The 14,488-nt window shown below is 44.9% G+C and overlaps 1 protein-coding gene across 2 annotated transcripts in view; it reads left to right on the top strand.

The window, feature by feature from the left end:
* Positions 1-14,488, top strand: part of LOC133548992 (regulator of G-protein signaling 3-like) — a 46,648-nt gene that overhangs the window by 1,834 nt on the left and 30,326 nt on the right. The window contains exon 1 of one of the 2 annotated variants that reach the window (XM_061894004.1): positions 4,576-4,801. The exons of the other annotated variant lie outside the window; for it this stretch is intronic. Within the exon in view, the coding sequence (XP_061749988.1) occupies positions 4,748-4,801 (54 nt within the window). The 5' untranslated portion in view covers positions 4,576-4,747. Of the gene's footprint in view, positions 1-4,575; positions 4,802-14,488 lie in introns of those variants that run through there. 2 annotated transcript variants of the gene reach the window in all.

Below are 14,488 nucleotides of genomic sequence, written 5' to 3'. Positions count from 1 at the left end.
CAGAGAGCCACTAGGGCGGCGCTAAAGAGCCGCGGGTTGCCGACCCCCGCCTTATAGTCATATACTTTGATGTGTGACACAGGCTAACTTAGCATGCTAACTTTTTTCCACCCCCATTTTTCAAACATTTTTGAGAAAAGCTCCAGAGAGCCACTAGGGCTGCGCTAAAGAGCCGCGGGTTGCCGACCCCCGCCTTATAGTCATATACCTTGATGTGTGACACAGGCTAACTTAGCATGCTAACTTTTTTCCACCCCCATTTTTCAAACATTTTTGAGAAAAGCTCCAGAGAGCCACTAGGGCGGCGCTAAAGAGCCGCGGGTTGCCGACCCCTGCCTTATAGTCATATACCTTGATGTGTGACACAGGCTAACTTAGCATGCTAACTTTTTTTTCCCCCATTTTTCAAACATTTTTGAGAAAAGCTCCAGAGAGCCACTAGGGCGGCGCTAAAGAGCCGCGGGTTGCCGACCCCTGCCTTATAGTCATATACCTTGATGTGTGACACAGGCTAACTTAGCATGCTAACTTTTTTTTCCCCCCATTTTTCAAACATTTTTGAGAAAAGCTCCAGAGAGCCACTAGGGTGGCGCTAAAGAGCCGCGAGTTGCCGACCCCTGCCTTATAGTCATATACCTTGATGTGTGACACAGGCTAACTTAGCATGCTAACTTTTTTTTCCCCCCATTTTTCAAACATTTTTGAGAAAAGCTCCAGAGAGCCACTTTGGCGGCGCTAAAGAGCCGCGGGTTGCCGACCCCTGCCTTATAGTCATATACCTTGATGTGTGACACAGGCTAACTTAGCATGCTAACTTTTTTTTCCCCCCATTTTTCAAACATTTTTGAGAAAAGCTCCAGAGAGCCACTAGGGTGGCGCTAAAGAGCCGCGGGTTGCCGGCCCCTGCCTTATAGTCATATACCTTGATGTGTGACACAGGCTAACTTAGCATGCTAACTTTTTTTCCCCCCATTTTTCAAACATTTTTGAGAAAAACTCCAGAGAGCCACTAGGGCGGCGCTAAAGAGCCGCGGGTTGCCGACCCCCGCCTTATAGTCATATACCTTGATGTGTGACACAAGCTAACTTAGCATGCTAACTTTTTTTCCCCCCATTTTTCAAACATTTTTGAGAAAAACTCCAGAGAGCCACTAGGGCGGCGCTAAAGAGCCGCGGGTTGCCGACCCCCGCCTTATAGTCATATACCTTGATGTGTGACAGAGGCTAACTTAGCATGCTAACTTTTTCCCCCCCCCATTTTTCTTCCATTTTTCAAACATTTTGGAGAAAAGCTCCAGAGAGCCACTAGGGCGGCGCTAAAGAGCCGCGGGTTGCCGACCCCCGCCTTATAGTCATATACTTTGATGTGTGACACAGGCTAACTTAGCATGCTAACTTTTTTCCACCCCCATTTTTCAAACATTTTGGAGAAAAGCTCCAGAGAGCCACTAGGGCGGCGCTAAAGAGCCGCGGGTTGCCGGCCCCTGCCTTATAGTCATATACCTTGATGTGTGACACAGGCTAACTTAGCATGCTAACTTTTTTCCACCCCCATTTTTCAAACATTTTTGAGAAAAGCTCCAGAGAGCCACTAGGGCGGCGCTAAAGAGCCGCGGGTTGCCGACCCCTGCCTTATAGTCATATACCTTGATGTGTGACACAGGCTAACTTAGCATGCTAACTTTTTTTTCCCCCATTTTTCAAACATTTTTGAGAAAAGCTCCAGAGAGCCACTAGGGCGGCGCTAAAGAGCCGCGGGTTGCCGACCCCTGCCTTATAGTCATATACCTTGATGTGTGACACAGGCTAACTTAGCATGCTAACTTTTTTTTCCCCCCATTTTTCAAACATTTTTGAGAAAAGCTCCAGAGAGCCACTAGGGTGGCGCTAAAGAGCCGCGAGTTGCCGACCCCTGCCTTATAGTCATATACCTTGATGTGTGACACAGGCTAACTTAGCATGCTAACTTTTTTTTCCCCCCATTTTTCAAACATTTTTGAGAAAAGCTCCAGAGAGCCACTTTGGCGGCGCTAAAGAGCCGCGGGTTGCCGACCCCTGCCTTATAGTCATATACCTTGATGTGTGACACAGGCTAACTTAGCATGCTAACTTTTTTCCCCCCCATTTTTCAAACATTTTTGAGAAAAGCTCCAGAGAGCCACTAGGGCGGCGCTAAAGAGCCGCGGGTTGCCGACCCCTGCCTTATAGTCATATACCTTGATGTGTGACACAGGCTAACTTAGCATGCTAACTTTTTTCCCCCCCATTTTTTTCCATTTTTCAAACATTTTTGAGAAAAGCTCCAGAGAGCCACTAGGGCGGCGCTAAAGAGCCGCGGGTTGCCGACCCCTGCCTTATAGTCATATACCTTGATGTGTGACACAAGCTAACTTAGCATGCTAACTTTTTTTCTCCCCCATTTTTTTTCCATTTTTCAAACATTTTTGAGAAAAGCTCCAGAGAGCCACTAGGGCGGCGCTAAAGAGCCGCGGGTTGCCGACCCCCGCTTTATAGTCATATACCTTGATGTGTGACACATGCTAACTTAGCATGCTAACTTTTTTTCCCCCTCATTTTTCAAACATTTTTGAGAAAAGCTCCAGAGAGCCACTAGGGCGGCGCTAAAGAGCCGCGGGTTGCCGACCCCTGCCTTATATTCATATACCTTGATGTGTGACACAGGCTAACTTAGCATGCTAACTTTTTTCTCCCCCATTTTTTTCCATTTTTCAAACATTTTTGAGAAAAGCTCCAGAGAGCCACTAGGGCGGCGCTAAAGAGCCGCGGGTTGCCGACCCCTGCCTTATAGTCATATACCTTGATGTGTGACACAGGCTAACTTAGCATGCTAACTTTTTTCACACCCCTTTTTTTCAATTTTTCAAACATTTTTGAGAAAAGCTCCAGAGAGCCACTAGGGCGGCGCTAAAGAGCCACGGGTTGCCGACCCCCGCCTTATAGTCATATACACACAGGCTAACTTAGCATGCTAACTTTTTTCACACCCCTTTTTTTCCATTTTTCAAACATTTTTGAGAAAAGCTCCAGAGAGCCACTAGGACGGCGCTAAAGAGCCGCGGGTTGCCGACCCCTGCCTTATAGTCATATACCTTGATGTGTGACACAAGCTAACTTAGCATGCTAACTTTTTTCACCCCCCATTTTTTTCCATTTTTCAAACATTTTTGAGAAAAGCTCCAGAGAGCCACTAGGGCGGCGCTAAAGAGCCGCGGGTTGCTGACCCCTGCCTTATAGTCATATACCTTGATGTGTGACACAGGCTAACTTAGCATGCTAACCTTTCCCCCCCCCCCCCCATTTTTTTCCATTTTTCAAACATTTTTGAGAAAAGCTCCAGAGAGCCACTAGGGCGGCGCTAAAGAGCCGCGGGTTGCCGACCCCCGCCTTATAGTCATATACCTTGATGTGTGACACAGGCTAACTTAGCATGCTAACTTTTTTTCCCCCCCATTTTTCAAACAATATGAGAAAAGCTCCAGAGAGCCACTAGGGCGGCGCTAAAGAGCCACGGGTTGCCGACCCCCGCCTTATAGTCATATACCTTGATGTGTGACACAGGCTAACTTAGCATGCTAACTTTTTTTCTCCCCCATTTTTTTCCATTTTTCAAACATTTTTGAGAAAAGCTCCAGAGAGCCACTAGGGCGGCGCTAAAGAGCAGCGGGTTGCCGACCCCCGCCTTATAGTCATATACCTTGATGTGTGACACAGGCTAACTTAGCATGCTAACTTTTTTTCCCCCCCATTTTTTTCCATTTTTCAATCATTTTTGTGAAAAGCTCCAGAGAGCCACTAGGGCGGCGCTAAAGAGCCGCAGGTTGCCGAACCCTGCCTTATAGTCATATACCTTGATGTGTGACACAGGCTAACTTAGCATGCTAACTTTTTTTCCCCCCCATTTTTCAAACAATATGAGAAAAGCTCCAGAGAGCCACTAGGGCGGCGCTAAAGAGCCGCGGGTTGCCGACCCCTGCCTTATAGTCATATACCTTGATGTGTGACACAGGCTAACTTAGCATGCTAACTTTTTTCTCCCCCATTTTTTTCCATTTTTCAAACATTTTTGAGAAAAGCTCCAGAGAGCCACTAGGGCGGCGCTAAAGAGCCGCGGGTTGCCGACCCCTGCCTTATAGTCATATACCTTGATGTGTGACACAGGCTAACTTAGCATGCTAACTTTTTTTCTCCCCGATTTTTTTTCCATTTTTCAAACATTTTTGAGAAAAGCTCCAGAGAGCCACTAGGGCGGCGCTAAAGAGCCGCGGGTTGCCGACCCCGGTTTTAGAGCCTGCTGAGAACCAGCCCGTGATTGTGCTTGGAGAGGTGCATTATGGGAAATGTAGGTTGCCCGAAGCCTCACACACACACACACACACACACAGACAAAACATGCTCCAAAAAATGTACTCAGGAAGATTGTATGTGTGTGTGTGTGTGTGTGTGTGTGTGTGTGTGTGTGTGTGTGTGTGTGTGTGTGTCTTATCAGAGGGACACATGCAGTGTTTGTGTGAGGCATGTGTTTCCTGCCATTATTCCCTTGGTTCCCACACACACACACACACACACACACACACACACACACACACACCGAGGACACTGCCCGACCACAGCCCCTCTGGTTCCAGGTTCTAGAGTGGGTTCATAGAGCAGGTTTAGCTTCAGTAAAGGTGCCCCAGGTCCTGGATCGTGGTCTCCGTGCAGGTTGGTGGATCTGCAGACCCCCGTCATGCACACCATCTACCGCCTGTGTCAAGTCTGCATTGGACAGAACCTCCCTCAGGTTGGTACCTTCGGTCCAACTCTGGTCCATCTGAGTCTTGTAGACCTCAGCGGGTGTGTTTGTGTGTTGTTGTAAATATTTCATGTCTGGTAGGGCTTCAAAACAGCTGCACTTTATGTACGTGTGTGTGTGTGTGTGTATGTGTGTGTGTGTGTGTGTGTGTGTGTGTGTGTGTGTGTGTGTGTGTGTGTGTGTGTGTGTGTGTGTGTGTTTCTAGCCTTCTTGAGACGTGAAGAAGGAAAAGTATCTTCCATATGAGGAGGTGTGAACAAGTGATGACATAAGTCGTGGTCCCAATAACATTGCATCTAATAGACAATGTCTCATTTGTGGTGATATCTATCAAACTGAGGGTGGTCCCAAAAAGGAGGGATTTATCAAATTGTGTGTGTCGCTTTTAAAAGTGCTCCCCCTCTGGTCAACATATGAAATAACGAGTGTGTGTTAAAAATTAGAAGTGCTCCCCCTCTGGTCAACATATGAAATAACCAGTGTGTGTAAGAATTTGAAGTGCTCCCCCTCTGTTCAACATATGAAATAACAAGTGTGTGTTAAAAATTAGAAGTGCTCCCCCTCTGGTCAACATATGAAATAACAAGTGTGTGTAAAAATTAGAAATGCTCCCTCCCTGGAAAACGTGAAATAACAAGTGAGTGTAAAAATTTAGAAGTGCTCCGCCTCTGGTCAACATATGAAATAACGAGTGTGTGTAAAAAATTAGAAGTGCTCCCTCTCTGGTCAACATATGAAATAACAAGTGTGTGTTAACATTAGAAGTGCTCCACCTCTGGTCAACATATGAAATAACGAGTGTGTGTGAAAATGAGAAGTGCTCCCTTTATGGTCAACATATGAAATAACAAGTGTGTGTTAAAAATTAGAAGTGCTCCCCATCTGGTCAACATATGAAATAACAAGTGTGTGTAAAAAATTAGAAGTGTTCCCTCTCTGGTCAACATATGAAATAACGAGTGTGTGTAAAAAATTAGAAGTGCTCCCTCTCTGGTCAACATATGAAATAACAAGTGTGTGTAAAAAAAAATCGAAGTGCTCCCCCTCTGGTCAACATATGAAATAACAAGTGTGTGTTAGAAATTGAAATGCGCCCTCATTGGCCAAAATTAATTAAATAAATATGTATATAGGGACATACTGTAATAACTTGAAGGAAATAATGAAGACTAAAAAACAATTACAAAAATAAAACAAAAAATACTTTAAAGCAGGCTTTTTCTCACAATGTGTCAACTTTATTTATTATAAAATTGGTAACAATTTCTCGTGTTCTTTCCATTTCTGTAATATTGTAATATTGTTCATAAAATTATTACTTATTTATTTAAAATTATTACTTTTTAATGCAAAATGGTAACACTATATTGCACTTTTTTTTTTTGTTCCTGTAAAATAGTGACATTTTTTTGCAGTAAAATGATAACTTTTGTCATTATTTTGCCAAGAAAAATTCCGATTATTATAATATTGCCCAAATTTTAAAGTTTCTTATAAAATTGTGACTTTTATCGAGTAAAATGACGACTCTTTTCATAAAATCGCCAAAACTTTAAGCTTTTCTCGTACAATTGTGACTCTCATTGAGTAAGACTCCAACTTTTATCAAAATATTGCAAAAATGTTCAGTTTTTCTTGTAACATTTTGACTTGCGTTGAGTAAAACGACAACTTTTATTATAGCACTGACAAAATTCGACATTTTTCCTGTGAAACTGAAACCTTTTTCTTGTGAAATTCCAACCCATTTTTCACAAGAATGTTTTTTTATATTTGCATAGTATGTAAATATTATTCATGTTGTAAATACACTTTTTTATACAGGTGCTGTTCATATTATTAGAATATCATGAAAAAGTTGATTTTGACGTTGTCTCTTATTCAAGAGTGGCTTTACACAAGGAATGTGACAGCTGAAGCTCATATCTTGCATACGTCAGTGCATGCTGGTTCTTGAAGCAGTGATTCCAGCTGCAGTCCACCCTTTGTGGATCTCCCCCCACATTTTTGAATGGGTTTTGTTTTGACAATCCTCCCCAATGACCTTTTGTGTTTTGCCCTCCTTCTTTAAAGTATCAATGGTCATCTTTTGGACAGTTGTCAAGTCAGCAGTCTTCCCCATGATTGTGTGTCACACAGAATCAAAACCAGAGACCATTTAAAGGCTTTTCCAGGTGTTTTGAGTTAGTTAGCTAACTAGAGTGTGGCACCAGGTGTCTTCAATATCTGACCTTTTCACCATATTCTAATGTTCTAAAATCTTGTATTTAGTGTTTTCATTGGTTGTCAACTATAATCATCTCCTTTTTGGCAAAAAACATGTGAAAATGTATCAGTCTGTTTGGAATGAATGTGTACATTCTAGAACAGGGGTAGGGAACCTATGGTTCTAGAGCCAAATGTGGCTCTCGGATAAATCTGAGCTGACATTGCTTAACTTGATAAGTATTGAATAATTCCACTTGTAATAAGTGTTAAAAAATAATGTTCAAAACATAAAACATTCTCATGCATTTTTAGTCCATCCATCCGTTTACTACCGCACCTGTTCAAGAAGTTGTTGGTTACTTCAGACCACCAAGCACCGACATGAGAGCCCGTTTCAGGGTTATACTATTGTTTTATTTTTCAATAAGTCTCTCAGTGGCTTTCCAGCAATTGTATTTTTCTCTTTCGTTCTCGCTCTGGCTCCAGCCCCAACCCCGTCTCTCCTTCTGGCTGCTGCTTATAACAGAGCGACAGGTGATTAGATAACACGGCCCAGGTGGGCCATTTACGCACCTCTCGCTGATTTTTGTGGGTTCTTCCGAGGATGTTGTAGTCGGAATGATTTGTGCAGTCCTTTGAGACATTTGTGATTTGGGGCTATATAAATAAACATTGATTGATTGATTGATTGATTGATTGATTGATTTTGATTTGTGCAGTCCTTTGAGACATTTGTGATTTGGGGTTATATAAATAAACATTGATTGATTGATTGATTGATTTTGAAGCCGGTCCTGGCACACCCCAGTTCGCTGCAGGCCGGCGGGCCACGCCCCCCCCCACAGTTAGCTTCAGAATGACAATGTTATTACAAAGAATAAGAGACCTGTTATACTCTAGAAATGTTGGTCTTACTTAAAAAAAATATTATATGGCTCTTACGGAAATACTGCGATGAGGTGGCGACTTGTCCAGGGTGTACCCCGCCTTCCGCCCGATTGTAGCTGAGATAGGCGCCAGCGCCCCCCGCGACCCCGAAATGGAATAAGCGGTAGAAAATGGATGGATGGATGGATATTTAGCTTTTTGGCTCTCTCAGCCAAAAAGGTTCCACGACCCCTGTTCTACAAGTTTGACTTTCTAAATGGAATTAATGAACTAAATCAACTTGTTCATGATATTCTAATAATATGACCAGCACCTGGATATCTAGAAAGGCTGCTCCTAAAGGAGGCTTTTTTTTTTCCTCAGGTCTCAAGAAAGTCCGAAATACCAGTGTGTGTGTGTGTGTGTGTGTGTGTGTGTGTGTGTGTGTGTGTGTGTGTGTGTGTGTGTGTGTGTGTGTGTGTGTGTGTGTGGAGAGGGAAAAAGGATGGTTATAAAAAATTGAGCACCATAAAAAGTGTATGATGCTCCCATAGAAGTGAGGTGTGTGTGTTCTGAAGATCACATGACACATTTAGACCGGACTAGGATCCCGTGTCCAGGGACTACCAGGAAGTCTGTGCAAGGTTCTTTGTGAGAGGTCTGCAGGAACCTGTCGCAGGATGTTGTTCCTCCTCCGGCACTTCATTCCCACGCTTAGCCAGCTCGGGGGCGGGGGGGGGGGCGAGATGTCCTCGGAGTCCACGTTGAAGTGGACTCATGTGGACTCTTGCCGCACAACGCAAACACCGGGGAGGAATCTGCTCGGCTAAAAGGTCAAAGGGCGCCAGTTCCTGGGGAGTTTTCATTTCAATTTGACAGTCTGGACTCATGGACCACGGGGGGGGGGGGGCGGGGGGGCGTCATGGAAACAGTCTGGAGACCCGGCCTGATGAGACCAGAACAGACATGTTCAAACTTACAGTCCTGCTCAAAAGTCCAGGTCCACTTGTAGAGAACATCATGGATGTCTGGACTTTACAACTCTTATTTTTGTTGTGATGTAGTGAAGTGAATTATATTTATATAGCGCTTTTCTCTAGTGACTCAAAGCGCTTTACATAGTGACACCCAATATCTAAGTTCCATTTAAAGCACTGGGAGCAGGTGGGTCAAGTGTCTTGCCCAAGGACACAACGGCAGTGACTAGGATGGCGGAGGCGGGAATCGAACCTGCAACCCTCAAGTTGCTGGCACGGCCGGTCTACAAACCGAGCTATGCCGCTATGCATATAACAAGTGTGTGTGTGCAAACATTTTAAAGTTCTCCCTCTCCGGTCAACATATGAAATAACAAGTGTGCGGGGAAACATTTTAAAGTTCTCCCTCTCCGGTCAACATATGAAATAACAAGTGTGTGGGGAAACATTTTAAAGTTCTCCCTCTCCGGTCAACATATGAAATAACAAGTGTGTGTGTGCAAACATTTTAAAGTTCTCCCTCTCCGGTCAACATATGAAATAACAAGTGTGCGGGGAAACATTTTAAAGTTCTCCCTCTCCGGTCAACATATGAAATAACAAGTGTGCGGGGAAACATTTTAAAGTTCTCCCTCTCCGGTCAACATATGAAATAACCAGTGTGTGGGGAAACATTTTAAAGTTCTCCCTCTCCGGTCAACATATGAAATAACAAGTGTGTGGGGAAACATTTTAAAGTTCTCCCTCTCCGGTCAACATATGAAATAACAAGTGTGCGGGGAAACATTTTAAAGTTCTCCCTCTCCGGTCGACATATGAAATAACAAGTGTGTGGGGAAACATTTTAAAGTTCTCCCTCTCTGGTCAACATATGAAATAACAAGTGTGCGGGGGGGGAAAAAATTGAAGCGCTCGTAGTGATTGGAGAACATACTTGTTGCTCACAGGAAACATTCATGAAGTTTGCTTCTTTTCTGCATTTATTCTGGCTCTGCTGAAAATGTCAAAAGTATACGTACAGCAATGTGTGTCACGTCTGTGTGATCGTGTTTGGTTTTTTGGACTCTTTGTGCACTTTTGTCACCACAGCAAGTTTTCTCCTGTCCTCATGTGACACACCTGTTTTCACTAATCACGTCTATTATTTAAACCGAAAGTTGCCAGGCAGTCAGCCTGGCGACTTTACCTTTACTCATGTCATGCCTTGCCATGCCTGCCACTCATACACGTAAAGTTTGGTTTGTATGTCACAGTTATCGAGTTTTGCTTTTTGTCCATAGTTTGTCCTGTTTTCACTAATCACGTCTATTATTTAAACCGGAAGTTGCCAGGGAGTCAGCCTGGCGACTTTACCTTTACTCACGTCATGCCTTGCCATGCCTGTCACTCATACCGTCTATAGTTTCCCTCCTGCCCGTGCCACGTAAGGTTTTGGTTTGTATGTCACAGTTATCGAGTTTTGCTTTTTGTCCATAGTCCTGCCTTTGTAAAGTGAATTATATTTATATAGCGCTTTTCTCTAGTGACTCAAAGCGCTTTACATAGTGAAACCCAATATCTAAGTTACATTTAAAGCAGTGTGGGTGGCACTGGGAGCAGGTGGGTAAAGTGTCTTGCCCAAGGACATAACGGCATTGACTAGAATGGCAGAAGTGGGGATCGAACCTGCAACCCTCAAGTTGCTGGCACGGCCGCTCTACCAACCGCTAGTTTTTGTATTCATTAGTCAAGTTTGTTCCCCGCCATTGTTTGCTTCCTTTTTTTTGTAGTTTGTTAGTGTTGTAAATAAATATGTACTTACATTCACGTCTTGCCTGCGCCAACTTTCCTTTGCCTTCCGGAAAAACAAACCCCATATTAATATTTGCTTACATGTCCTTTGGCAAGTTTCCCTGCATATAAGGTGCTTTTGGTAGCCATCCACAAGCTTCTGCTTACATTTTTCACCGCAAAATTGCTGCAGTTCAGCTAATTGTGTTGCTTTTCCGAAAATTGACTTGTTTCTTCAGCATTGTCCACACCTTTAAGTCAGGACTTTGGGAAGGCCGTTCTAAAACCTTCAGTCTAGCTTGATTTAGCCATTCCTTTACCACTTTTGGTCATTGTCCATTGGCAGCAAAACAGGCCCAGAGCATAATACTACCACCACCATGCTTGACAGTAGGAAGGACTTGTTTCTTCAGCATTGGCCACACCTTTAAGTCAGGACTTTGGGAAGGCCGTTCTAAAACCTTCAGTCTAGCTTGATTTAGCCATTCCTTTACCACTTTTGGTCATTGTCCATTGGCAGCAAAACAGGCCCAGAGCATAATACTACCACCACCATGCTTCACAGTAGGTGTGATGTTCCTGGAATTAAAGGCATCACCTTTTCTGGGTATTGTGACCAAACAGCTCCATGTTTGCTTCATCTGACATCACATGGACAAAGATAAGACCTTCTGGAGGGAAAAATGGAGATGTTTGGCCACAATACCCAGCAATATGTTTGGAGGAGAAAAGGTGAGGCCTTTAATCACAGGAACACCATCCCTACCGTCAAGCATGGTGGTGGTAGTATTATGCTCTGGGTCTGTTTTGCTGCCAATGGAACTGCTGCTTTAAACGGGACAATGAAAAAGGAGTATTAGCTCCAAATAGTTCAGGACAATCTAAAATAATCAGGTTGGGAGGTTGGGTCTTGGGCACAGTTGGGTGTTCCAACTGGACAATGACCCCAAACACACCTCAAAAGTGGTAAAGGAATGGCTAAATCAGGTTAGAATGAAGGTTTTAGAATGGCCTTCCCAAAGTCCTGACTTAAACTTGTGTTTGGGGTCCTGTTGGAACACCCAACTGTGCCCAAGACCCAACCTCCGGGCTGATGATGTTAGCTTGTCCTGAACAATTTAGAGCTAATCATCCTTTTTCATTGTCCCATTTACTAAAGCAGCAGTTCCATCGGCAGCAAAACGGGCCCAGAGCATAATACTACCACCACTATGCTTGACAGTAGGAATGGTGTTCCTGGGATTAAAGGCCTCACCTTTTCTCCTCTAAACATATTGCTGGGTATTGTGGCCAAACAGCTCCATGTTTGCTTCACATGGACAAAAATAAGACATTCTGGAGGAAAGTTCTGTGGTCAGATGAAACAAAAAAGGAAAACTTCACCCTTGCTCCTGATAGGTGTCAGAGTTATTTGTTGACGAACCCCAAGATGCAGAGATGGAGGCAGGCATGGAGTGAGCAAACATGATTTTAATATAAATACTAAGACAAAACCAAAGGATAAAAAACAAAAGGCCTTTAGCATAGAAGCTAACAAGAAACAAAAAGGAACTTTAGCATGGAAGCTAGAGGATAACAAACAGCAAAACTGGAGATAGCTATGGCTAACAAAAACAGCTTACCGCTACGACGACCAGGACAAGATGTAGCAGGACAGGTAATAGGGGAAATGACGACAGGTAGCAAAGACACAAGAGTGACATGAGGCATCGACAATACAAATGACAACACAATGATCAGAGGAGGTACGAATAGGAGGCGGCTGATTGGCAACAGGTGTGGTGGCCAGATGCCAATCAGCCGCAGCTGAAGGGGATCACAGCACTCAGGGAACAAGACAGGAAGCTGACAAAATAAGAGCACTTGACAGGAACTAAAAGACAGGAAATACTAAACACAGGAAACAGACAAATGCAGAGGAAAAAACTAAAACATAGACAAACTGTCCGGGGCAAGCCTGACAATAGGTCTTGGTTAGGGCTTTGTGTGTGAATGAGTGTGTGAATGGGTGAATGTGGAAATAGTGTAACCCATTTACCATTTACTTCCTGTGTGGGGCACGGTCTTCCTGACTTCGCTTCCTCTCCGAACTTAGTTAGTAAAGGATCAATGAGTCCATACAAAGCAAAGAGCCGGAGATTCAAGGACTACACGGTTGACTTACCCATGTAAAAAATTGTCGGAAAAGGGGAACCTTAAATGCTGGTTTAGTGTGGCCGATACGGGGCTTAGGCTAAATAGTTATTCCTTTTAAGGCGTTATCAGGGTTTGTGTAGACCAATGGTCTCAGACACTCGGCCCGCGAGAAGTTATTTTGCGGCCCCCACCTTAATATGAAAGTTTAATGTTAGTGCGGCCCGCAAATTTTATATGAATGCCGCTTGACAGCGTTGTGTGCGGAGCTGAAGGAATCTACCAATAACGGTGTGTTATGTGGCTCTCGAGGGCCGAACATTGACGTCACTTGCGTGATGCAAGCAGAGAAACGTTTTGTCGCTTTACCACTAGACCCGCACGAGCTCTTCCTCACTCCCACCCTCGCTCGCCCGCCTGCTCGTTCTCTCGCACTCGAGCGTTCCCTGTCACTGTGTGTGTCTCTCTCTCGCTCCCTCCCCCGGCACCGCAGTAAAAAGTTCGGGCCAGGGAGACCAGGGGCCCGTAGCTTCCGAAGCACTCCGCCGAAGAAACGAGAGACAATACAAAACTGTGGTGCACTGGACCCCAGCGCTGATACTCCGACAGAGAGTCGCTGGGCAAATCGGACGTGTAACACGGTAGTCGTGATGTTAGCCTTTTCGGGGCTAATTTTGAGCTCCAGACAGAGACAATTTTTTGTTATTTGGGTTCAAAATGGCTCTTTCAACGTTCTGGGTTGCCTACCCCTACGTTAATGGAAAAGCGGCAAATGAGTGAAAGCGACAGAAATATTGCCATGGAGACGAAGGGTTTTCTTATGTGCCTGGCTACAGTCGCAGGCCGAACTTTGACGTCACTTGCGTGATGCAAGCAGAGAAACGTTTTGTCGCTTTTCCACTAGACCCGCACGAGCTCTTCCTCCCTCCTTCGCTCGCCCGCCTGCTCGTTCTTTCGCTCTCGAGCGCTCTCTGTCACTGTGTGTGTGTGTGTCTCTCTCTCGCTCCCTCCCCCGGCACCGCAGTAAAAAGTTCGGGCCAGGGAGACCAGGGGCCCGTAGCTTCCGAAGCACTCCGCCGAAGAAACGAGCGACAATACAAAACTGTGGTGCACTGGACCCCAGAGCTGATACTCCGACAGATAGTCGCTGGGCGAATCGGACCTGTAATACGGTAGTCGTGATGTTGGCCCGTTCGGGGCTAATTGTGCTACGGTAACTGTAAACTCCCCAGTCCCTTTGGCTCCAAACGGAGACAATTTTTGTTATTTGGGTTCAAAATGGCTCTTTCAACGTTCTGGGTTGCCTACCCCTACATTAGTGGAAAAGCGGCAAATGAGTGAAAGCGACAGAAATGTTACCATGGAGACGAAGGGTTTTCTTATGTGCCTGGCTACAGTCGCAGGCCGAACTTTGACGTCACTTGCGTGATGCAAGCAGAGAAACGATTTGTCGCTTTTCCACTAGACCCGCACGAGCTCTTCCTTCCTCCCTCGCTCGCCCGCCTGCTCGTTCTCTCGCTCTCGAGCGCTCTCTGTCACTGTGTGTGTGTCTCTCTCTCGCTCCCTCACCCGGCACCGCAGTAAAAAGTTCGGGCCAGGGAGACCAGGGGCCCGTAGCTTCCGAAGCACTCCGCCGAAGAAACGAGCGACAATACAAAACTGTGGTGCACTGGACCCCAGAGCTGATACTCCGACAGATAGTCGCTGGGCGAATCGGACC

Source organism: Nerophis ophidion, linkage group LG01 (assembly GCF_033978795.1).
Source record: "Nerophis ophidion isolate RoL-2023_Sa linkage group LG01, RoL_Noph_v1.0, whole genome shotgun sequence".
Classification (NCBI taxonomy): Eukaryota; Metazoa; Chordata; class Actinopteri; order Syngnathiformes; family Syngnathidae; genus Nerophis; species Nerophis ophidion.
Note: the sequence above shows the minus strand (reverse complement) of the source record. Positions and strands in the feature narration are given on the sequence as shown.